The sequence below is a fragment of the Penicillium solitum genome, assembly GCF_028829755.1.
Source record: "Penicillium solitum strain IBT 25940 chromosome Unknown utg000002l_segment0_segment0, whole genome shotgun sequence".
NCBI lineage: Eukaryota > Fungi > Ascomycota > Eurotiomycetes > Eurotiales > Aspergillaceae > Penicillium > Penicillium solitum.
In genome coordinates, this window is record NW_027072122.1 from 731,710 (window position 1) to 756,104 (window position 24,395).

The 24,395-nt window shown below is 48.3% G+C and overlaps 6 protein-coding genes across 6 annotated transcripts; 2 read left to right on the forward strand and 4 right to left on the reverse strand.

Moving 5' to 3' along the window:
* Positions 1 to 2,637: 2,637 nt before the first annotated feature.
* On the forward strand, positions 2,638 to 6,200 carry N7455_003907 (ABC transporter integral membrane type 1; the record flags this gene model as incomplete). Its single annotated transcript, XM_065604622.1, has 8 exons — positions 2,638 to 2,827; positions 2,911 to 3,656; positions 3,719 to 3,881; positions 3,936 to 4,289; positions 4,413 to 4,464; positions 4,518 to 4,589; positions 4,641 to 5,420; positions 5,513 to 6,200. The coding sequence occupies 8 exons, from the start codon at positions 2,638 to 2,640 to the stop codon at positions 6,198 to 6,200; spliced, it is 3,045 nt and encodes a 1,014-aa protein (XP_065462173.1).
* A 233-nt stretch (positions 6,201 to 6,433) lies between these two features.
* N7455_003908 (uncharacterized protein) lies at positions 6,434 to 11,087 on the reverse strand (the record flags this gene model as incomplete). Its single annotated transcript, XM_065604623.1, has 4 exons — positions 6,434 to 8,395; positions 8,451 to 10,012; positions 10,072 to 10,453; positions 10,533 to 11,087. 4 exons carry the CDS (start codon positions 11,085 to 11,087, stop codon positions 6,434 to 6,436), a joined length of 4,461 nt encoding a protein of 1,486 aa, XP_065462174.1.
* Positions 11,088 to 11,474: 387 nt separating this feature from the next.
* Positions 11,475 to 17,788, reverse strand: N7455_003909 (NACHT domain protein; the record flags this gene model as incomplete). The annotated part of the gene is made up of 3 exons (XM_040959406.2): positions 11,475 to 16,828; positions 16,900 to 17,239; positions 17,300 to 17,788. 3 exons carry the CDS (start codon positions 17,786 to 17,788, stop codon positions 11,475 to 11,477), a joined length of 6,183 nt encoding a protein of 2,060 aa, XP_040810116.2.
* A 2,264-nt stretch (positions 17,789 to 20,052) lies between these two features.
* N7455_003910 (uncharacterized protein) lies at positions 20,053 to 20,445 on the reverse strand (the record flags this gene model as incomplete). The annotated part of the gene is made up of 1 exon (XM_040959459.2): positions 20,053 to 20,445. One exon carries the CDS (start codon positions 20,443 to 20,445, stop codon positions 20,053 to 20,055), a length of 393 nt encoding a protein of 130 aa, XP_040810122.1.
* An 869-nt stretch (positions 20,446 to 21,314) lies between these two features.
* N7455_003911 (uncharacterized protein) lies at positions 21,315 to 22,416 on the forward strand (the record flags this gene model as incomplete). Its single annotated transcript, XM_065604624.1, has 3 exons — positions 21,315 to 21,530; positions 21,625 to 22,052; positions 22,344 to 22,416. Coding segments are annotated over 3 exons (717 nt in total), but the record flags the coding sequence as incomplete, so codon positions are not given.
* Positions 22,417 to 22,462: 46 nt separating this feature from the next.
* Positions 22,463 to 24,145, reverse strand: N7455_003912 (MFS transporter; the record flags this gene model as incomplete). Its single annotated transcript, XM_065604625.1, has 3 exons — positions 22,463 to 23,430; positions 23,484 to 23,978; positions 24,031 to 24,145. The coding sequence occupies 3 exons, from the start codon at positions 24,143 to 24,145 to the stop codon at positions 22,463 to 22,465; spliced, it is 1,578 nt and encodes a 525-aa protein (XP_065462176.1).
* Positions 24,146 to 24,395: the final 250 nt, after the last annotated feature.

Sequence of the window (24,395 nt, forward strand, 5' to 3'; positions counted from 1 at the left end):
TTTTTTTCCTTCGATTCTTTTTCTTCTTCTTCTTCTTTTTATATCAAGACCACCAAACTCAAATCAACGCTGGCGACTCATTACTTTTTACAGCACTGGCGTTTCCGATGTGTGTGTCGAGATTAAATTGATCGCATCTAAAACCATCATCACGAGGGCTTACGAGCAACCCATGAAACGTTGATGACCTGATTGACGGCACATCCATTGTTTTCTTTGTTTTCTTTGTTTTATGTAGTATAGGGTACCTAGGTACGTCTACGCAATAGCAATCCATCTTGATTTTCATTCTTCTTTCCATATTTCAACGCAGTGAAGAAACTCTTTTGAGCTCTCTGGTAATCCGAGGTCTCAACCGCCCTACTACTTTGGCCTTCGGGCTCACGGGCTGGATGAGCATGCGGTCAACAGGCAAAGTCTGAGCCTTGAAATATATTTTGAATATGCTATATATAGTTCTCTGTCTCTTGCAGTGACCAATGGACTGATGTCTAGTAACTTACCTACAATATGTACCAGTATGTGCCGCCGTTTTATGAGGGTGGTTATGGTCCTGCTCACTAACGTCCACGGGTATTTCATCTCTACATATTAAATTGAAATGCATTTATCTCCACCATAACGCCATTAAATTGAATCTAGTAAAATATATCGTCTTTCTGGGCATCTATTGATTTTATACCTTAGATTCTTACATCTCAAATCCACTCATGTTGTAGCCCGTATTGCTAGATATAAAGCCGGCGAAGCGGCGCGGCCCTATGCTAAGGGGAAGGCACTCTTCTATTGCCCAGGTGGCAGGTGCCCAGTTGCTTCTGCCGGCTTAGTAGTTGTAATCATTTAAAAAGCTTCAACTAAGAGGCTTGCTTCGGCTAGTAGCTACTAGGCCTTGACAAGTCCCGCGGCACCTAGGTAATTTTGGTGCTACTATATATAATGGTCCTGGGCATGTCAGAGCTCGAACTCTGACATAATGGTCTTTTGGACGAGCGGAATAGTACGCGCCCAGACATACCCTTTACAAGTATCGAGAAGATATTATTTAAAAGAGCTATAATAGCTAACAAGCGGTATTAATTCTCTCTCTAGAAACTTATAAGCCTAATCATGCTCACCTTGTTCCAACACCTCATACGGAATGAGGTGCTGTGCGCGTCGGTCAGGATAGCAGGCCTCCATCGCTTGAGGATACTCGAGAGTAGTTGGTCTCTGTTTCTCCAAAGATAGTTCTTTGAGACTGCGTTTTCAAGATGGGAAATATTAGCAAAAATGGAGTATAATGTAATGGTTGAATAGAAGGCAGTATTTCACTAGTCTGAGCGTGCAGTGTAGTTTATATGTAATTGTTGTTTTGCTCCCTGTCTAGAAGTACCGAACACATAACTGATGCAACATACCATGGTTATCACATTTAATGTTTTATCAAGCAGCTATGGAAATTCCGAAGTTGATATTACAATCCGTCGCCTTGGAAAAAGAAAGTGGGGCTACCCGGGTGGCCCGTCGGAGGTCCCGAGGAGACACGGCATGTTGGTTATAGTATGTAACGGTGTATCATAAGAAAGTACGGAGTATAGTTACCTATGTACATAAATAGGTACCTTAGTATTATATCTGTCTGTCTGTTTGTATCGTATTTTGTTTGGTATTTCTTGTCCCAACGACTACATATGTACTAGTACTTCTCCCTTCACTCCATTCTTAAAACTCCTCTTCTGGCTAGTACAAACCCCTTTCCAATATTCATTCAATCTACACTTGGAGAAAAAGGGAATGCCTCATTACGAAAAGATAGAACAACCCCAGGATACCTTGGGCAATCAGTCTATAATAGACTCAAGTCCAGATCAACACAATGATGTTAGCACTGTCTACTGGCATCCTGCTATACTCTGTACCCTTATGTACCTTCTGATGGGAATTGGGTATTTCATCAGCACTGCACCGCAACTACGTCTCTTGGAGTCAATCATATGCCAGCAGTACTATGAAGGTTCGGAGTCCTCGGGGTCAGAAGCAGGGATTCCTGAACATCTCTGTAAGGAAGGTCCTGTTCAGGCCGCCCTGGCCCAACTCCTTGGATGGCAATCATTCTTCGACAATATTCCCGGACTTCTTCTTGCACTACCATACGGAATACTAGCAGATAAATACGGAAGGCGGTTGATAATGACGCTGAGTTTCGTAGGGCAATTTCTTGGAATGTCCTGGGTGTTGATCGTCTGCAGGTTAGTTTTTATTCTAGCCGAATAGTCTCATCAAAAGGGATGCGCTAATTTTTGATCTCTCACACAGGTTGGCTAGGATTACCCATCAGAGCGATGTGGTTATCGTCTCTATTTCTCATCATCGGAGGGGGCAGCAATGTCGCCGCATCAGTTAGCATGATGGTCATTACTGACTCGACGCCGGAGACAAAGAGGTAAACTCCCCTTATCTGCCAGCAGTTCTCGGTCGTGATACTAATTATGAGCGATTGAGAACAGGTCGCAAAATTTCATGTACTTCAACGCAGCGGTGATTATTGCCGAGATAATCTCGCCCCCAGTTGGCTCACTTTTAATGAAACAAAGCCTCTGGGTTCCCCTTCTCTTGAACTCCATCTGTAGTGCTATTTCCATTCTACGCTCCTGGTACATGCCGGAGACCAATGAACATGCTGCTCGACACCAAGACGGCGACTACACCAAGATCCCAAGCTCTGGTGACAATGAAGAACTGTCAGGCCCGCTTCCGGGAGACCTCGGGAGTATAATGGCTCTGGCTCATAGCCTTAAGGATAGCATGCGGATAATCTTCACACAGAAGAACGTTGCCTTTAGGAATTGTCATGCTATGTAAGTTGTGTTCATTGACTGACAGAACATATTGTAGAAATGTACTAACTCAATGGGATTCCGTTTTGATCAGCATCTGTTTCTGTGGACCTTTCACCGTATGCAGTCTTTCTTGTGTTTACAATTATAGCTCTGGCCAAGCATGATGCGCAGATCCTTACTACGCAGGCATTCACCACATTGTCTCTTATATCCATCTTGACAACTCCTCTAATGTCGTTCATCCAGTCGCTACCTACAATAATACAGTCTATCGGCTGCTTCGACCGGATTCAGAATTATTGTCTACGAGAAAGATCAAGTGAATTTCCTACTACCCATACAAAATCCGAATTTTTGATAGATGGCAGTGTTGAACTTGCTCAGGTTTCCGGGGCTACCAAGGCCCCTACAACATCAGTTTCGTGCGACCAATTCGTGTCATTCCAGAACACATCCATATCTTGGACCGCTGAAAGCTCTCCCATTGTTCACGACCTAACTCTGTCCATCCCTACAGGCAAGATCATTATGGTCGTGGGTGCAGTGGGGTGTGGAAAATCCGCTCTTCTACGCACGATCATGGGCCAGACTCAGATTGATCGTGGCACTGTGTACCGTGCCTCGGGAAAGGTAGCCTATTGCCCGCAGAACCCTTGGATTATAAATAGCTCCATCCAGGATAACATCACTGGATGGACGCAATTAGATCAGAAATGGTACGAACTTACCATCTCGGCTTGTGGACTTGTGGACGATATAAGCAAATTCCCTCGAGGAAACATGCATATCACTGGCAGTAGTGGAATAGCCCTCAGCGGTGGGCAGAAACAGCGAGTGGTAAGAGAATAGCGAACAGCCGAAAAGTCTACATTCCTAGACTAAATGCTAACTTAACCTAGGCTCTTGCGCGCGCAGTCTACTCTCGGCTCCCCAATGTAGTCCTTGATGACACATTCAGTGGACTGGACGCACAAAACACCCGCATTATTGGCGAGCGCCTATTTGGGTCCGATGGGATCTTTCGACGGACAAATACAACTGTGGTCCTTGCAACACATACTCGTGGGCATATCATACGACCCTCTTAGTGTAAGGTTGTTAATATAAAGGCCTTAGGATCCCTCCTTCCATATGCGGACGAGGTTATTCTCCTTGAAAATGGTCGCAAAGTTATCCAAGGCACATACCAGGAATTGATCGACCAGCTACCCGAGTATACACAGTCTAGCCTTAACGACAAAGATAACGCAGAGGTTACAGAACCCAACGAAATAACAGAACTCAACCCTCTATTAAGCCATGAAAGTACCGAAAGAACTGAATCCCAATCTACCGAGTTGAAGAAAAACCTGGCAAGACGAGATGGCAGTTGGTCCATCTACAGCTACTACGCCCGCAAAGCAGGGCTTCTACAAGTCGCTTTCTTTGTCGCGTTGTTACTCGCGTACGGCTTCACCACTCAGTTCTCCTGTAAGCTTGCCCATACGATCTTATAGTATCGAGGCTAAGCTGACTGTTTAGCGGTTTGGTTGAAATGGTGGTCTGATGCAAATGAGGCCCATCCGAATTCGGATATAGGCAAATAGCTCGGAGTTTATACGGTCATTTCTCTGTTGGCTATTTTTTCCCTTGGTGCCGGGTGCTGGTAAGATCATTTTTCTTTTCACCTGTGGTGTAAAATTGCTTATTTCGATGTAGGATGCTGATTTTCGAAATTGTGGGCAACACCTCACTAGATCTACATTCAGACCTATTACATTCAGTGCTACGGTAAGTTGAGAAAGCATCGGTTACAGGAAGCCTCTACTGATAAATCCCCAGCGCACCCTTTAGTTTCCTCCAGAAAACCGATATTGGAAGCATCATGAACCGGTTTAGCCAGGACATGGAGCTCATTGACTTTGGACTCCCAATCAACGCATTGAACTTTGTGGAAGGTAAGCCTCCAGCCACTGCACATGACTATGGCCATTTTATTAACGTCAGTTATCCAACCCTCAGCCTGTGCATCGTCAGCCTGGTGATCCTCTGCGTGGTCGGCAAATATATCACTATTGCGCTCCCATTCGTTTTAGTCGCAATTTCTGTCCTCCAGCATGGCTACCTCCGGACATCCCGCCAGGTCCATCTCTTGGATATCGAAGCCAAGGAACTTCTATTCTCCCACTTCCAAGAGACCGTCAACGGACTATCGGTGATTCAGAGCTTGGGGTGGCAATCTCAGCTCCACCAGCAATGCATTGCAAAGCTCGATGTGACCCAGAAACCCTTCTATATGCTGTACTGTATACGACAGGGTCTCAAGCTGGCGCTGGATGTTCTGGTCATGCTCCTTGCAGTTATCCTCGTCGCAGTGGTCACCGCCCTGAAGGATCGTTTCAGTGCCGGTGAAATCGGAGTTGCGCTGGATTTGATCATTTCCATTAGTCAGAACCTGAACACTGCCATCGAGGCGTGGACGGAGATGGAGATCTCACTCGGGGCAGTGGCACGCGTACAGGAATTTATGAAGGAGACGCCCGCCGAAGCATCAGCGGGGATAGAAGAGGGCTGGCTAACGCGCGCAGATATACGTTTCGACAATGTCAGCACGGGATATAGGTATGTAGAGGCAAAGAAAAGGAGTACTATGAATTTAAATCTTCACCCAATATTCCCCCAAGTCAATAGCAAAGCTAACAAAGTTTTCTTAGGTCCGATAATACTGCCGGCCATAGACCTACTCTCTTAAATCTCTCATTCCATATCTCTTACGGTCAAAAGATTGCAGTCTGTGGGCCTTCTGGCAGTGGCAAGACCTCCCTCATCATGACTATCCTGCGCATGCTGGAAATCTCCCAGGGCCGCATCACCATAGGCAACGTGGACATTTCCACCATCCACCCCGCCGCGCTTCGTGCACAGATTACTGTTATCCCACAGGATCCCTTCTTTCTCCCCGGCACATTACGTTATTGCTTCAACCATACAGACACCCTATCGGAACAGCGGATCGTCGCCGCTATCGAGAAAGTAGGCCTTTGGGACTCGATCTGCAGAAAGAGTGAACTGGATGCCACCTTCAATGCGCTGGACTGGTCATATGGCGAGAGGCAACTTTTAGCACTGGCACGGGCCTTGACCACCCCTAGCCCGCTACTTATCTTGGATGAAGCGACTAGCGGCGTGGACTGGGAAACCGAATCTCGGATACTGGAGATAATCGAGCAGGAGTGTGCGGGACAGACGGTCATTGCTGTTGTGCATCGGTTGCGGCATATCGAGCGCTTTGATAAAGTGGCTCTTCTGCAACACGGGGAGTTGGTGGAGTTTGATGCTCCTAGGGCATTGCTAGGGCGTGAGTCGGAGTTTCGTAAGCTTCACACTGCGTCGCACAAATGAAGGAAATATATGGAGAAGCTAGGTTATTAGGATGAGCACATGATTCGTCACCGTGGATAATCCTGATTTCTTAGATCACGACAGAATTTTGAAATAGATCCTATACTCGTTTGCCCTAGAAAATGCCTCAGCCACAAGTTCCAAAAGAACAAAACACAAGAGAATCAAGGAATTGTACCGCTTCTAGATACCACGAGGGGGGGGAAATATAAAAGGGCTAAAAGAAAAACAAGTCAGAGAGGGGTCTGAGAGTTCGAAAACTTGAATATCAAGATTTGACCCGATAGACAGCAAATGACGAGATGGTTTCCTGCATCAGCCGGCTCAACCGCCCATGACCACATGGTAGGTGGGCGATACTCTACAGGCAACCAAAGAACTTTCTCCCCTTCATAGGTGATCCACTCTCCGCTGTAATTAAGAGCATAGTGATGTTTTGAACCAGGACCAAGGCGTTCCGATGCTTTTTCGAGGCTACACTCGTGTTGTTTGATTCTTAGGAGGCATTCGTAACTGCTGGTGTCCCAAATGATGTAATCAGTTACATCTTTCATCATTAAACATGAGCCATCATGAGAGAAGCGCAAAAAGCAAGGAAATATGCTGGCTTTAAGGGTTTTCAATGGTACACCACTTGTCTGGCAGAGGTTGATGCTGTCGGCACCGACACACCAGGATGCAATCATGCCACAAGTTGAGACAGAAATGTACCTGACCGGTTGGTGACCAACTTTAAACCTAGTGACGCAGATGCCATTCATGAAATTCAGAATCTGGATCTCTCCGTTGGATAGGCCGCACAGGATGCTTTTTCCATCGGGAGAGAAAGCAACTGATGTCACTTCATCATGAGCCTGGAATTTATCGAGGCATTTGCCATCTTCCGGATCCCAGATCCTGATTATACCATTATCTGAACTTGATGCAAGAATACCGTGAGGCGAGAATGCCAGTGAGTGTACAAATGCCCTGTTGTCGTTGACCAATAGCTGGAGACAGAGTCCGGTATTAGGGTCCCAAATCCTCACAATGTTATCTCGATGCAGAGATGCAATTTTGACGGCGGAAGTTGGGGAAAATGCAAAGGACATAACCGTATTAGGACTACTATCACGGTGATTGCAATGGGTACCTGTAGGATCCCAAAGTCTGACGGTTCTATCCTCCCCACAAGATACAATATCACCATCAGTGGTCGAGGCCACTGACAGGACAGAACCGGCATGGCCTGTCATCTTGTTAGGCGGGCTTCGACTCTTGAGATCCCAGATATACACCAAATTCCTAGAGCCAGATATAATGTTCCCATTAGAAGCCATGGCGACCCCTGTAACTGGGTCATGATGATCAAGTGTTTGAAGACAGGCGTTGTCCGATCCCCATAATTTGACAGTCCCATCAAGTGAGCTTGACATTATATGTCCATCAAGAGTAATAGCAATGCTGGTGACCCAAACTGTATGGCCTGAAAGAACCCGGAGGCATGTCCCACTAACTACGTCCAGGATTTTGATCTGGTACTCAGGGGTAGCAACGGCGACATGCTCGCTAGAGATAAAAGAAAGCACCGCCCCCGTTAGACAATCCGATTTGATGGTATTCAGACATTGACCACTTTCAGAATCCCATATCTTGATAGTCCTATCAGTTGACGCCGAAGCAATCTGACCGACAGGAGGGAAACTAACCCTTGTGGCAGAGTTCGTGTGATCAGAAAGAGTCTTCAGACATTCTCCACGATTAACGTCCCAAATTCTGATTGTCCAATCCGATGATCTGGATGCAATACGTGTGCCATCTGGCGAAAAGCTGACTGAATGAACTGCCATGCTATGACCCACCAGGGTCTTGAGGCTGTCACCACTTTCTTTTTCCCAGATCCTAATGGTATTATCCTTTGATCCAGATGCCATGAGTGTACCATCAGGAGAACAAGCAACTGAAATTATCAGGTCGGAGTGGCTGTAAACAGTCTGTATGCATTGATTCCACTTTGGGTCCACAAGAGGCTTGGTTACAAGCCAGTCTGGCTCTTCATGCTCAAACGTCTTTCGTACCAGACTATCCGTTGGGGCGAACACAAGTGCTGAGGCATATGTTTGGAGAGGGTAACTTTCGATAGCACCTCTGGCCGACGAGATGAACCGATGAGAGTCTCGAACAAAGAGTAGAAATTGAGCTTCAGGCAAGAGAGTCTAGTTCTGTCAGTTGTATTCTAGTAGATATTCTCAGATTAGGATCGATACCCACCGAAAGCAATTTGATGAGTTTTATCGAAGTGTAACCTGCAACTGAGTATTTTCTCATAAGACTAAGAGCTTCAATCCAATAGAGAAGACGTTCTTTCCAAAACTGATTGATTGGACCATCATCCCGTAGACTGGCTGACTGAAACTTGGTTTCAGAATCCGAAAGATGATCGGCCCAATAGACATAAGAATACCGGGGGAGCTCACGTGGATCTCTATGTTTTTTGGAGTCTTCGAGTTCGTCGATGGACAATCCAGGGTGTTTCGGCCCGTAGATATCTCGTTTCAGTTTCTTCATACACTCAAGCGATTGAGTCATTATCATGTGATGTCCCTCGATATGGCCATGTGGAAAAATGCTGGATAGGACCTCTGGACCTTGGACTTGAACAAGGTAATCTTTCGCAGACTGATGCACAAAATAAACCGTCTGATCATAATCCCCTAGAATAAGGAGGCCGCATTGTTTCACAACTGGGGGTGAAACAGCCCAAGTTGTTAAGTTGGCCAATTCGCGCAATTCGCGTAAATGGAGAGGACGATATGCGCTTGTCATGACCAAGAGCAATTTCTTGCACGTTGCTGCGCACTTGGAACTATTCATCTTGTCCAACATGGTGGTGTACATTTCAGCAAGGCCTGATGGAATTTGCTCGATTCTCTGGAGTAGTTCATCGGGGCTGACGTCTTGTAGTTCCTTCATGACCAAGCATACCCACAAGAAAGTGCCGTCTGCTTTTTCTTTGAGCTTGCATTTCAATTCAGCCAGTGCTTGAGAAAGGTAGACTTCGAGCCGTTGAGCACATTCGAGTTCGTACTGTGACGGAAGATTAGGGGCCAAGTCCGCTTCGTAATCAGTTCGATATTTCTCGCTAAGATCCGAGACCTTACGGTCAATATAGGCGTTGACGGCATTTTCAACGGCCGGTGAATTCACTTCGAGGCTGAGTTGGGCGTTTGTCGTACCCTTGCCAAGGAGGTTTTTGATTTCGGGTTCATTCCGACTCGACAGTAGCCATTTCACCTTGTCGTCTTTAGCCGTTTCGTTGATCAGGTTCAAAAGTTGTGCTAAACCAGGTTCCTCCCTTTTGCATTCATCGAGGGCATCAATCACAAAGAAGACTCTTCCCAAGGAGCTGTCTTGGATAATTTCAAGGAAAACCTTCTTCAATTTGAAGAATGCCGAGCCATCATTGAATGCATTCAAGTGATCTCCTTTGAATGCATCAAGGTGATAGATAAGTGATTTTTCTTGGCGCAAAAGCATCCATATCAACCCTCTCAGGACCGACGTCGCTGTGTTGACCTTGTCGTTTGTACCGCGACAGAAGAAGTAAGATAGGCAACATTCATCAAAGCGAGTCTGCAATCGGGCCTTGAGATCTTCAACAATACCCATGAGTAGCATTGTTTTTCCCTTTCCCGCATCTCCTCTCATCCACAGGAGATTATTGGAATTTCCGTCGTCCCAATTGGTAAAATTTATGTATTCCTGAGTCCGAAGAGCCCATTCATAGGATTCAGGAAGCAACTTCTCTTTTAGTCCCTGAAGAAGTTCGATGTCTGCGTCCATGCTGAGACCCAACATTTTTCCATCATTGCGTCCTCTGTTTTAGACCGACGCATATTGACAAGCAGTTCGAGATATGAGCTGGTTTGTTGGATCCCAATGACTTTAGCAGCCGCTTTTACGTCCGCCTCAGCTTCTTCAACACCACTCAGTTTCCCATCCCAGTCATCCAATTTGACCAAATCTCTCAGGTACCTCACACCTTGGTTGCGATAGTGGGAGCAGATAGTTTCGATGATGTATTGGAGAATTTCTTTGTATAAATCGAGAATGCGCTCGGCCAGTTGCTCACGTAGCTCGGTCAAGTGGTCGTTTGCCATCGAGCTCTTTTGGTCGAAGAGTTTTGAGAGACTAGAATACGATTTCATCTTGAGAACGACCTTCGTGATGCCCTCGCGATTTTTCTTTGCCTCGTTTTCTGCGTTTGAGAGAAACTAGGGGTTTTTAGAGGTGAAAACACCAGAAACAAAGGAGGAGAAGTGCGTGGATCAGGGCAACTCGAGACCAACTCACCTCTAGAGCAACACAGATGCCAGCCCAAGCAGCAGCAGCGGCCGGAACAGCGCTTAGGCCAGCACCAACAGGCTTACTAACAGACCGAACAACATTGATGGCCTCGCCAAACTTTCCTTCTATCTTGCTGATCTTGGCTGTCTTGTCCAAAGCGGCCTCCAAAAGGAGATTCATTTGAGATAGTTTGTTCCGTTGGCTCTGGTCATTGACCTTGTCCGTTTGATCCAAAGGCAGTTTAGTTGAGAGTAGTATTTCATATCCCTCCAATAGCTTTGGTTCCTCAGTTTTGAGTTCATCGTAGGCTTGATGCCAGAGTTCATCTGGTGAGATATCGATGGCTTTCCTCTTTGGCTTATGTGTTGCTTCTTGGTTTGTAGAATTAACTAACACCGTTGAAGAAGGGGAAAGTGAAGAGGTCAGACTCTGGGGGTGGGTGGTAGCAGAGTGAATTGAGTTGGCAGGAGAAGTATTAGCTCCATTGTCTGGACCGGTCGGTTTGTGTTTGGAAGGCTGAATGCGCAACACTTGTTTCCAAGACCTATGTGGTTTTCCCATTGTAGTTGGGGTTTCTATGAAAGAGATACCAACCTTGGAAGTGTGAGATGTGGGGGTGTGGGAAAGGGACCTGGGCATTTATATGAGGGGTCTCTCGTGTGGGGGCTGAGCTGATATAGCCAATTAAATGTCCTGACAGAAATGGGTACAGGAATGTATACATAGTACTCCGTATATTTCACACAAAAGATAGTTAGACGATGAGGAGTTGAAGATCCCTTTGACTGACTCAAACAATGTAGGATTCTGCTATCGTCTTTTACCATGCTTAAGTGGTGCCAAAAGGCTCTGACTGAGTGCGAGTATATGGCTGGGATTGGACAAAGACGTAAAGACAAGCTAATAACACAATTGAAATACAAATATACGTATCATGAAGACAAGCAATTACAGCTCCTCCTCCTCAACTTCGCCATTCTGTTCGCCGAGATCAATAGACCAAGTGAAGGCCTTCAGATCCAATATGTCTTCAGCACTGGCAGCCTTACCGGACCCGTAGTTCTTCGGATTCCACTCCTCAACACCACTGACACCCTTCAGCTCATCGCCGAACTCAGCAAAGAGGCCGGCGCTGAGGGTCTGATATTCGCTGTAATCCTTGGGCCAGTCACCTAGGCGCTGGACAGAGAGCTTGAGCAGGTTGAGGTGGGCGCGAACGTGCTCGCCGCTAGCCAACGAGTACCCGCCGTCGGAGCCCTGCTCTTGAATGTTCAGGTCGTACGCGGAGCCATCCATGCTGAAGCTAGCGTCGAGGGTACCTTCGAACTCCGCAAGCGAGGGGTCGACCAAGACGCGGAGGAGGCTCTCGTGCACCGCGGCGCTCTTCTTGTAGTACTTATTAGCCATGTGCTGGCCGTTCTTATCGGACTGGTAGCGCTGCGCGATCGCGGTGTACAGCTGCGAGAGCAGCGTGGACATCTCGAGAGTGTTCGTATGGCGAGCGCCGTTAACGCGGCGGCAGTTGTACACGATGTCCTCAGCCAGACGAGAGGCCTTGACGGCATCTCCAACCAGGAAACGGGCCAGAATGTACCGGCGGGCCAGGTCGAGGGTGACGGAGGGGGTCCAGTCGCTTTGCTTGTTGCGGCTATTCCAGAGATCGCTGAGGAGCCAGACGAGGTTCTTGTAGTCCTGTTGCTCACCGAGGATGCCGATGAGGGCGTTCAGGTAGTCCAAGTTGATCTGGGCCAGGTTGATCTTCAGGTCAACGATAACGCGGAGGACCTCCTGGATAATGATCGCGGACACACTGCGCAATTTCTTCTGGACGGAAGGCTCTGGCTGAGGGAGGGTTTGGCCAGAGATCAGCAGACCCAAGGTGAACACGAACTTGACAATCTCAGGGGTTCGGTAGACATCGTGCGCTGAAATGTAGCGGAAGGCAGCGATGGCGAGGTTGGTAGCACCATCGTAGTTTTTAGCCTCGAGCAGCTCGAGGACCTTGACGTTGGAGGCAATACCGACCGAGCGGACGAAGTTCGAGGTCTGGTGCTGAGTGAGATAGCCGATCATGGTCTGGAGGAAGACGGTCACCTGAGCAGTCTCAGTCAACTTGATGCGCGCCCCCTCGGTGGAAACGAAATAAGCGACAAAGTCACCGAAGACACGGTTAGCAGCTTCCTGGCGCTTGTTGGCGAGGAGGAAGTTGTAAAGGCGGGTAGCAGAAACCGCGACTGTGGAGAAAGAGCTGCTCTTGGACTTGGTGTGGCTTCTGAACTCCTCGAAGTAGACATACTCGGTGGTCAAAGAGGCGAGGATTTCAGTGACGCTGGAGGTACCCTGGTGCACGCTGTGCTCAAGCTGGGCCAAGAAGACAAGGCTTTGGCGGCCCTTGGAGGAGACATCGAGCTGGGTCTCCTTAGAGTTAGAGGTGTCCTTCATGACGATCTGGCGATAGAGCTCCTGGGACAGTTCAACGGCCTTGTGAGCCTGGCTGCTGGTAATGTAGCCGGTAGCAATAGTGGTGGCTGCGGCTACAAGGCGCTCCGAAGAGGTCTCAGAAGATAGGATCTGCTTCGTTGACTCGTGCAGCTCCTGGGACACACGCTGGGTGTCATTGTGGCTGGAGTGGAATGAGATTACCTCCTGAAGTTTGGAAAGGGTCTCCTCGTGAGCCCAGCCGTAAGTTTCGCGAGCGGATTCAATGCGCTTCCGCATGATCTTAGTGACGCGCTTCATCTGCTCGGAGGAAACGGACTGAGACTTGGAGGTAGCGCTGGCGGTCTGCTCCTCGAAAATACCGTCAAGGATGACCTCAATCTCCTCAAGGTTAACGCCAGCAGGCTTGAGCTTGAGCAACTGCTCGTAGAGTGCGATAGCGTCACTCTCATAGGTCTTGGTCTCCTGGCACACCTTGGCAAGGGTCAAGGTAGCTTGGATGGTGATTGTAGCGGTGGCTCCGAAGACTATTTTGGCCTTGTTGTAGAACTCGGTAGTAATCTTGTGGACGAAGGCAAACTCAGTGCGGTTGTTGCGCAGGCAGTGAGTGTAGCGATCGAAGACTGACTGCACAAAGGCCTCGTCCTGGAACTTAGGGCTCTGCTTGGGCTGGTTCAGGAAAGTGGTGAAGAGCAGGGTAAAGTAGGGGACGGCATCAGTGTAACGAGTTTGGGCCCAAAGCTCAGTTGCAACAATGATGACGGGCTCCAATGCCTCGGGTTTGATGGCCGACGAGTGCTTGTTCAAGGCGAGAACGATGCGTTGGTAGTACTCCACGAAGACGGGGCGAGGACGTGTAAGCTCAGCCAAGGTGAATAGGGTCTTGATCACATTGGGGTGTTCAGGGCCGTAGTGCTTGGTGTAGTCGTCCAAAAGCTCTTCATAGGTGTTGATGATCTTGTCGGGCTGGGAAGACCCCTCGAAGAAGCTGATCAGCTGATCCTTGATGGTCTCCCTCAGCTTGTCACCTACTGGCCGAGCGGCACGTACCGCACGGTACACGCGGGCGCGAATGCCTTCCTCGCGGGGGAAACGACGGCGGTAGTGGTAGCACTGGCTCAAACGCTCGGCAAGGTCCACGGCCTTGTCAGTGTGCTCCTTTGGGAGCACAACATCTTGGATGGAAGGAGCAAACAAGGAAGGCCAAATACCATGGAGAACCTTCTTGAGGAGACGGGTGGCATCCTTCCAGCGGTGCTCCTTAGTGTATAAGGTCAGCAAAGTACTGGTAGCAGTGAGCGAGCTTTGGTCGAGCTTGGAGGAACTAGAAGCCTCATAGACAATCTCCTCCAAGGTAGTCTCGGAGAAGTGCGACGATGATGAGCTAGCCTGTTTCTTGACGTGTTGCGAGGTAGATTCTATGTGCTTTTGCATCTCCGAGTAGGATGAGGTACGGTTGGTACGCTGGTAGAACGAGGCACAGTGCTTGAAGACGCCCAAGGCAGCGACAGTGAGGCCAACAGTAGTCATCACCTTAGCGATCTGCTCGAAGTGTGAAGTCGAGCTCTCAGAAAGCGAGTGAGCGCTGTTCTTTTGCTCTTCCCAAACGCTGGACAGGATGGAAGAAGCCTCATGCTCTCTCTTCTTCGTGGCCAAAAACTTCGAGTAAGCAAGAACAGACTGCAACTTGTGTTCTTGGGTCTTAGCCTGCTGCCAGAGTTCAATGTACAGACGTTCGGCCAGGTCAAGGCGGCCATTGGCCATGTAATTCTCGGCCTTGGTAATCTGGCCCTCGAACGATTCGGACTTTTCGTGGACCTCGTCGTGCTCGGCATCTAGGAGGAAGCGAATACCAGTGTCACCTAGGTCCTGCTTGTGGCCCTTCAGGCGGACACTGAGATCACGGGTATCATCGCCGTCGTAGTTGGTGGTGGTGGTGGTAAGACTCTGGATTTTGAGAGTCCAAGTCTGAATCTTTGCCTCTTCCTTGGTCGCGCGGTAATGCTCAACCAGAGTCTTCATGATGCTGAGTGTCTTCTCAGACTTCTCGCCGTAGTGAGCCTGATAGCACTCGACAATAATGATGAGAAGCTCCTCACGCCTAGTCATGATATCGGACTTGGTAAAGGTGACCATGTCTACAGTCAGATCAAGGAACAACAGAGCCATCTGCATCGTGATTGTGTGAGTTGTACTGAACAAAGTGCGACTGATAGTGGTAATCTCGTAGATAAGAGGGATTGCCTCTGGGGTTTGGTCGACCTCACGGTACAGCAGAGCCAACGAGATTATGGACTGGAGTGTCACAGGGTGGTTGGTCCCCAAAATTGTGCGGCACATGTTGGTAATAGTGGTGTGGTACGATAGCAGTGTGGGTGTGCAGGAGTTGTTCCAGAGTGTGCTCTGGACCAGCAAAAGCGTAACGCTGGCTGGGAATACCTTGCCAAACTCTTTAGCAGTGGGAGCATTGCCACCGGTAGTGAAGGTCGTGGTCTGTTTAAAGTGATGAGGCCAGTAGCGAATGGCAAAGTCAAGAAGAGGGTGGGTTTTCACACGGGGGGCGACATCACGATCATCAAGGGGAGTGAGGGAAGGCTCATGCTGCTCGGGAACGGTGTACTTGATGTATACCAAGAGGCGGGTGACGAGGTCAGTGTGGCGGTCCTTGACCGTGGGGATCAGCTTGCCCTTGGAGAACACATCCAAAACGGCAGTCCTAAGCAGACCGTGACGAAGGTACACCTGACCATCTTGCATGAAGACGATGGAGTTCAAGGGCTTCAAGACTTGACGAATGTTGATCTTGCGATCATTCACAATCTGCTTCTCTGGCTCGATCGAAGCCAAGGTGATGAGCTCCCTTGCCAGCAGAGGACGATCAGCTGTAGCAAGCCAAAGGAGCATGAGCTTGGCTTCTTCTGTGACTTCGGGAGCCTGGACACTGTGGAGAACAAAGTCGGCGATGGTGGGCTTGCTCTTGATCAGAGTGTCGACGACCTTGCGGAGGGCATCGGGGGTATGCTCAAGGCGAGCACGCTTGGTGCACAGCTTAGCCCACAAGAAGGAACCGCGAGAGGCCTCGCTAATCTGGTCAACAAGGGTCTCCTGCTCCATCTCATCCATAGACGAGAAGACCTTGGTTCCAGGCGACTTGGCGCCGGTGAAGTTGCTTCGGACAACAGTGGAAATGTCATCAGCAATTCGGTCACCACCAATAGGGACATGCGACAGACCGACAGAAGTCTTAGGCTTCTCGGCACCAAGGGTGATAAGCTTGACGTTGGTTCCATTGGAGGTGGCAGCAATCAGCTTCTGGAGCAAAAGTGCCTCGCCACAAGAAGCCTCATCAACGCCATCAATGACGATAACAAGGTCTTTAGCGCGGGCAAGAGCTGCGCTCAAAGCGTTCTCCAGAGCATTCCAGAGAATGTTCTCATATTCCTCCGGGTTTGTGGTCTTCTTGCTTGCATCGTAGGCCTCGTGCAGAATCTGCAGCAGCTGGATGTTACCAATACGCTTCTCAAAGAGCTGCAAGAGAATTGTCTTCACAATTGCAATCGGGGTGGCCTCGGCTGGAATTCTGGAATTGATCGGAATAAACAATGACTTGTATGTAACACCGCCGATGTGGTCCTGCAGGCGGTCGACAATAACGGAGGCGAGGACAGTCTTCCCAGATCCAAGGGCACCAGTAAAGGCGAGAACGTGATTGTCGCTCTTGAGGAAGTGGGTCAAGTATGGGTTCATCCAGAGACAGGTCATCTCCTCGCGTTCGTGGGCAAGGTGGGAGGTGTTCTCGGCGAGGTGGCTGAGGATGCGGTCCTCGGGAGACAGCCAGCTTCGGACGGACTTAACAACGGCCACTAAACATAATCAAATATAATTAGTATCATTCGAATGTTTCCAACGCTCAAAGGATGCAAATTGTTCTTACCGTTTTCGGGGTCCTTGCTCTCCTGTACGAGTTGATGTCTCCACATAGAGTCTGAAATCTTCGCGCAGCGTTCACGGAAAGACTCGATCTGACCAGTGAAGGTCTCATAGATATTGATTGAGATCGAGCCCTCGGAAAGTGCATAGATAGACTGGTGGAAGTGAGTGGAAACGCCGGCGACCAAAGAAACAAGGTCGGCCAAGGCCTCAACCAGCTGGTTCTTGATTGTCTGGGAGACAGCGAAGAGCTCAGTGCGCTCAAGCAGGTCCACCAAAGTGGAGGAAGTGCTGTAAAAGAACCCGAAGGAAGCCATCAGAGCTGGCGCATTCTCTTTGCCAAGCTATGATGGAATCAGTATTGAAGAAGCATAAGACTTGAAAGGAATATATTTGGTACATACCTCGAGGAGCATTGCACAGTATCCGTAAGAGAGCTGAGCAGCGAGCCAACTACCTCCCTCGAAGTCGCGAATAGCCAGGTCAAAGGAATGCAGACGCTCAACAAAGAGCTGGGCCCAAGCGAGCACCTTATCATAGCTGCTTCCCTCGGGGGGCAGGTGGCTCATGCGCTCGGTTGCAATCCAATCCAAGATGGCAGCGTGGTCGGTATTGCATAGTGTGGAGGATACATTTGCACCCAATTCGGCGCCACTCTGGCGCTGAAGGCCTTGGACCACACCAGAGAGCTTTGAGCTGCCAGCGGAGTGGAACTTCCGAGGCATGAAGGACTCACGGCGGGACGTACCGGAGCGGGACAAGCCACCATTGGAGTGGCTATCGTTATCCAACATACTAGACATAGCAGAAACCTGTCTGGAGCTACCAGGCCGGTTGCTATAAAAAGGGGATGTGAGATTGCCCGGGACGGGAGCCAAGATACCTGGGGCCATTGTGCTTGGTATAGATTCAGTTGAGCTTAGAAAGGGTCTTTTCTCGATAATTAAACCGGTAGGGACAGTAATGCTTTCAGTATACTCTTTGGTCGTAGGTTTTGTAATAAGGGTATGTCGGGGAGGAGGGTTGGAGTCCGATATATCTTCTTTGGGACAACGGCTCTTAAAGCAACAAAATAATCGAGACAGTCTGGCAATCTGGTCTAGGAAGAAAAACGGCAAAAGGAGTATGTATGATATCACCACGATAAGCTCACAAGGATTAAAGTAGAAAAAGAAAGGTCATGCAGCTTCGTGGAGAAAGCCATGCTTTTGTAGCACTCAAGGTGGGCACCAGCACCTGCCTCCCACTTTTCCTCTTGAGTACAGGTTCCGAGGAAGGATTTGCATAGCGCTGACATCAGTCCTGCTATACCTAGATTGGCTGAAAATGTGGATGTTCCAATGGGCTATAGTGTAGGAAGTGGACGTATTCAATCAGGAATGTAAGGAACAGTACAGAGTATAGTTTCTCAAAAACGGAGCTGCCTCCAGGTGTTCTCCTTTCGGGACAATAGAAAGTTCAACCTCGCATATAATGGGCCGGAGCGGCATGGTGGTAAAGCATAATGATCCAATGACAAGGAACTACACCAGGGGTGGACGGCATTTGTGGGCTGCCAATGTCATCCCGTGTTCCAATTCAGTCAATGCGAGTGTGATCCCATGCCTCAGCTGGACCAATGCAAATGTGGATCATTATAGGGCCTGCAGGATGATGGAGATGGCTGAAAAGTATTCTCTCTCCTCTTGCCATGAAAGACCCGGTTTTCTTCAGCACGGTATATAACCAGCTCCACTCCAGCTGGTAGCAAAACCTATCCATCTGTATATATGAGAGCCCAAATTTCGAAACCACCGCTACCGTAGAGAATAGTTGCCTCCGGTCGTAGAATTGGTTTCACCATCGATCATCTAAGAGGTACGAGTATGTATCAGAGTTGCCCCGTGCGCCGGATGTGGCGGGCTGACAACCATATAATTTCCCGCCGTCACCCAAAGGTGTGGGGCCTAAATGGGTCCTCCACCCGCTGTGCCGGTAGCCAATGAAAAAGAATCCACAGTTTAGAAGCTGGTCGTGCGGTTCGGACCCATTCGGACGAACTGTCGATCGATCTCGGTATATGAACCTTGGAACTAAGCCGTGTCGTCCCTTTCTCGCACGGGGTTGGTTGCCAAGTTTATTTCTGCCTGTGCGTGCCGATCGTCATGAACTCATGCATAATTATTGACGTAGGTGGTTGGGTCCGTGGAAGAAAATGGGGTATCGACTCAGCTGCCTCCAAATACCTTGCGGAGAAGTCCGTGGGACAAGGGGGAAACGGGAAAAGGAGAGGCCTCAAGGGCTATTTCCAGTAATTATCAACCATTTGATGTGCCCGGGTACTGTGTACAGCAAAGTCATTAATATAATAGGTGCAGAGTTTACAAAGGAATAAATATAAAACAGTATATAACCTCTGATCTTGTATTGGGAAACTTAGCACACGATTGGACTTCAAACAAATGCATGGCCCATCTCATATCCACTAATTTACATAATTGAATTTAAAGTCCAACAGGATATCAATATTGAACTGCCATGAAGATTTGCCTTGCAAGTGCGATATGCATTCCCCCTCCCTCACAACTGGGCAAGCTAGCGGCTAGCGGCTATATATTGTACCCACAATGTTCTTTCAGCACTTCAGGTCCAACCATTTTAAAACCCAACTTCTGCACTGTCTCACCAATGGGAGAATTCTCTCACAAATGGCCCGATCCACAATACAAGTTGTCCAATTTCTAAATTACTGATCACACAAAACATGCTGGCTGAAACAAAGTCGAGCTGAAATACAGACCTCGAGGTGCATGTTACGTACGAAAGCGGCACACCATGAAACCTTGCATTTGCAGGACCTGCATTTACCCCGTGGGAAAAACATCCCGGGTTGAAAGAGAAAAAAGCACCATATTGTATACACTATGATGAAAATCCAGATGGGACCATTAAATACATACAATTATGACTATTCCAAGCGTAACACAGTCCCATTGTCTCCCGGCCATCACGTCCATCCCGGATCTAACCCTAAGCCAAAATGCCTAAAATAATTTGTCAGACCCATATTAGATGCAGAACACTGGAACGACGCAGGTACGACACACTCAAGCCAATATGACGGGACTTATACATACCATAACCGTGAAAAACTCAATTCTATAGAATTGAAAGTTGATTATAGCAGTCCGATTACAATGTCACCGTAGATCTGGGCGTCCAGCTCGAGCTTGATCTTAGCGTGTAGGTTGAGGTGAATCTTGATCTGGAGGCTGCCTTTGTCATCCTCGCCATCCTTCTTTCCAGTATCAGTGACGCCGGGAACTGTCAGACCGCTGGTGCTAGGCAGGGCGCCCTGGGCGGTCTCGCCGACGGCACCGACGGGGTCGTCAGCTAGGTTGCTGCCCTTGCGGCCACCCAGCGCGGGGACGGATTCGGTGGTAGGGCTATTTGGTAGCGGGGGAAAGTCAGTCTCACTTGAGCTGTTTGGAGTAATGTTGTGGCTTGATTGTGGGCCTTTGGATGGTTTTTCGTCCGATTTGGCCTTTTGGGACTTGTTTTTCTTTGCCATGGTCGGTGATGAAATGAAGGGGGGTAATGGGAAGGAATTGAATGTTATGAGGGCGAGCCAAGTAAAGGAATGATCATTTAGGATGGGGATGCAGTGTTGAAAGGAGATGGTTTAGGTATACCTGAGCGACATTGTTTTGCTTTAAGAAAGGTTAGGGCTGAGATGAGGTTATGAGGGTTTGAGCAGAGAACAACAGACAGAATAGGGGATAAGTACTTCTAGGACTCATAGGCAAGAGGTAATAAAAATATATATGTGTTGTAGACCGCTTTGGCCGGGAAGGATTGTTTATTCGATGGAAAGATCTATTGCAGTTCCACTTAGCTATGATAATGAAGCTGAATCCCTTGAAGATCTGCATATCACCTTGGTCTCATCTCTGCGTTCACACTCGGAAAATATCTGGATTATCCATTTTAGCTGCAGAAAAGGTGACGTAGGTCATAGAGACAAAGTAGATCGATTCATCCCTATTGGATTTATCCCTACAGGCCACCAAGAAACAAACGTTAGCCCTCTTCACCGCCTTTCCATTTCATAACATACCGCCCCGTATTATTACTATACGTTACAAACCCCGCTTCTTCTGATCGAGAGAGATGGACGGGCTATGCAGTATTAAAACAACACAATACATTGATGAATAATAAATTTCGGGCAGAATAATAGTGGAGAACTACGTTTGTTTCTTGGGCTGTATGTATTGCGATCGATGTCGATGTTCCATATTGGGAAGAGCTGAAAAGCTCTGTATTTAGCTGGTATACGCCTACGGGCCTTTCCACGTCTTATACACACACGCACACACACACACACGCGCAAGACTTGAAATTTTCACGGACTCCCTGCGCTGCGCTAACTCTTCGACGATGGTCCTGGGGATAGTCATGATGACGGCCATGGTGCCGACCATTATGGGACTAAATGAGGCCTCTAAAGGCACGCGTGATCAAGAGAACAGCCGGAAGAATACAGCACGCAAGCAGAGATGTCACCTAGTGGCTATGTGTGAAGTCAACAAGGGAACTCAGACCCAGCGCGAACAGGTTCACAATGCCCGAGTATATGTGGGGCGAGACGGCAATGTAAGTATCGTCAAGCAGCTGAAAGCCGAAAAAGGAAAAGAAAAAGAAAAAGAGTGTAAAAAAAATCCATTCTAACCATTTAACTTTGTGTCAGCTTTATATCACCAAACAACCCAGCTCTACCATGTCTCTTTTTAATGGCGGCTTCTATACACACCCGGATTTCCCCCCTGACAATACCTCCGGCGTTGTGACCATCACTGGCGAACAACCACCCACTTTGCGCTGGGTGTTCCTGGATTCCAACACGCATCAAATGCGATGGGGTGGGCGCCCCGACAGTGCGGGCCACATATGTGGGCCCTTTGACTGGACGAAAGATGAGCAGTGCATCACGCTAGAGGGGTGGGAGGGGTGGCTGGCAGTCCGGTTACCGGAAGACCACACGAGGGAACAAGCGGAGGCAGACCTCGAGATCGGCGATGGTAGCGAGATTTGGCGGCTGTATTTTGATCAAAATGATGATGGAGCTGATCTCCCGCCCGGTTCTGAAGGTATAGAAATTCGTCTCAAGCGAGCTACGTCGGAATCGTGATGAATTCGCGTAAAATTTTATTCACTTTTCTTTATGTTTTCTTTTACGTATATGTCAACCAAAACTCCATTAAATTAATTCAATTAATTCAATTAAAATCATTATTTATCTGGACATGCATCTCTCCTATGACCCTGGTTTTTACATAGCCCCCGCATGTTGTATTATGTTCCTGTACTTGAGCCGAACGACGAGACCCTTGAATTTCCAGAGCTAGATGGTCTCGTCATTCCTGACCCGAATGAGGTAAATACACAGCTAGTTACTACTTTAAATAGATCCAGTACTCGTTTAGTAGCAACTGTTCAGAAGTACTGTGCAAATTTGCGAGGACAACCAAAGGACAACCAAAGGTATCTCAAGGGTATTCCAAAGTGCTATTTGGAGACAATATTAATTATACCCTGACGGCCCCAGATGATACAAGCTGTGAGTTTGGGCGGCTAACTGGGCTCTCTGCGTACCGGCTTCTCCGTCTCAATTGAACACCGTACCTCTTAAAGAGTAATGGCATAGGGACCAATAATATTGACGCGCAACCCAGGATGGTCATCGTCCAATGGACACCGATTCCTTCGTACATAGGACGGGATGCCATGACCATACCACCTGCCACCAGGTATCGCAACATCGTAATGCTTGCTAATGCACTGGCGGAGTGCTCCCCGTAGCTATCAATGATGTATTCGTAGCAACTAATATAAATAAAAATTAAAACGAGACCAAAAATTCCGCAGGCAGAAAGGCCGGACCACATCGACACGGTAGTATAATTTGTCCATCCCAGCCAAAATAGCGAAATTGGGAGAAAAGGGCTGGCAATGATCGCTGGCCAAAGACGGAACTCGGGAGGCACCGTGGCGCCATGCTGGTATTTGGTTTTCTGGCGGGCACATATGTAAAGCCCAGGCGCAGCAAATGCGGCGATCGTGGCACCTACTGCGATGGCCGCAAAACAGGATCCTGTTTGTCCTGTGGACATGCCATAGGTTTGTGTGAAGATGTAGTCAAATCCGGATAAAAAGGTAAACAAAATGGAGTACAAGAGGATCAGATAGCAGCCAAGCACAGAAATCACCGGCTCTGTAGCGAAAAATATTACAGGGAGCGGGAGGATATCTTTCACCCGTCCAAAGAAAGAGGAGCTTGCGGAGTGTTCAGATGCGTAACGTGTATCTCCGGTGCAGTGTCGCAGTTGCCTCGCTTTCCAGTCCAGTAATATCGGCAAATATGTTTCAGGGAGAAGGAGAAGTGCTATAACCCATGCTACGGCTGATATGATCAGAGAAATAAACTCTGTCCATCTCCAGCCTAGGCTTGAGTTAGAAACAATCCACCCGCCTACTATCGGGCCAACTGTCGGACCTAAAATACATTTATGTCAGTATTTGTTGGGGTTGTCAATTCTACATACTTACCAACAATATTAGCCCATGCAATGGCAGGAAAAACAAATGTGCGTTTAACTGGTCGGAATTGATCGCGGACACTAGATCCGTTTATTGATAGTGTCGCGCTGGAAAAAAAACCAACGAAATATCGACATATAACCTGACCGGAAAATGTGGGAGTAAGCCCGGAAGCGAGAAGGAAGAGAAGATAAATGAAGGTTGACACCAGGTACGTTGGGTTTCTTCCGATAGATTCAGATACCGGCCCTGCAAATAGCGATCCCGAACCAATGCCAAATAAATACATTGCCGTTGAGAGGTTCTCAGCGACTTGAGACACGCCGAACTCTCGGCTCGCCTGCTTGTTGGCCGAAGAATCGGCAGAGCCTGCCCATGCTTGGGCAAATATCAAAAGTGATAGGATTGCAATGTTTTTGGATCTCGATGGCAATGTCCAATTTTGCGGATTTATAGGATCGCCATCGCCCATTGTTCTCACCCAGATCCGGTCATTGTCGGCATCTGGGATAGATCTTTAGCATTCCTCTTTCCCCCAACTCTGAATATCACCCACCTAGCTGTGCAAATCCAAGGTCGTCCCTGGGGCTATGCAGCGCGATAACTTGCTCTTGTCTGCTTTCAAGGGCGACAATCCTTCCAATCTGCCGGTTTTGGATAAGCGCCCACATATAAGATGGGACAGATCAGTGAAGTTGGGAGTTAGAATGAGTGGGTACTTTTGAGGCCTTGGTCACCCCGACCTCGGGAGGCCCAGGTGCTTAGTAACGAAGACTTGCCACCCATGGACCCGTGGACCTCCAGGGGGCGCGATCCATGGATCGCCCCTCGCGGGTTAAAATATCATGGATTCTCACATCGATATACATCAGTCCATACATCAGTCCATTATGCTTGACCATACAATAATAACTTTGATCT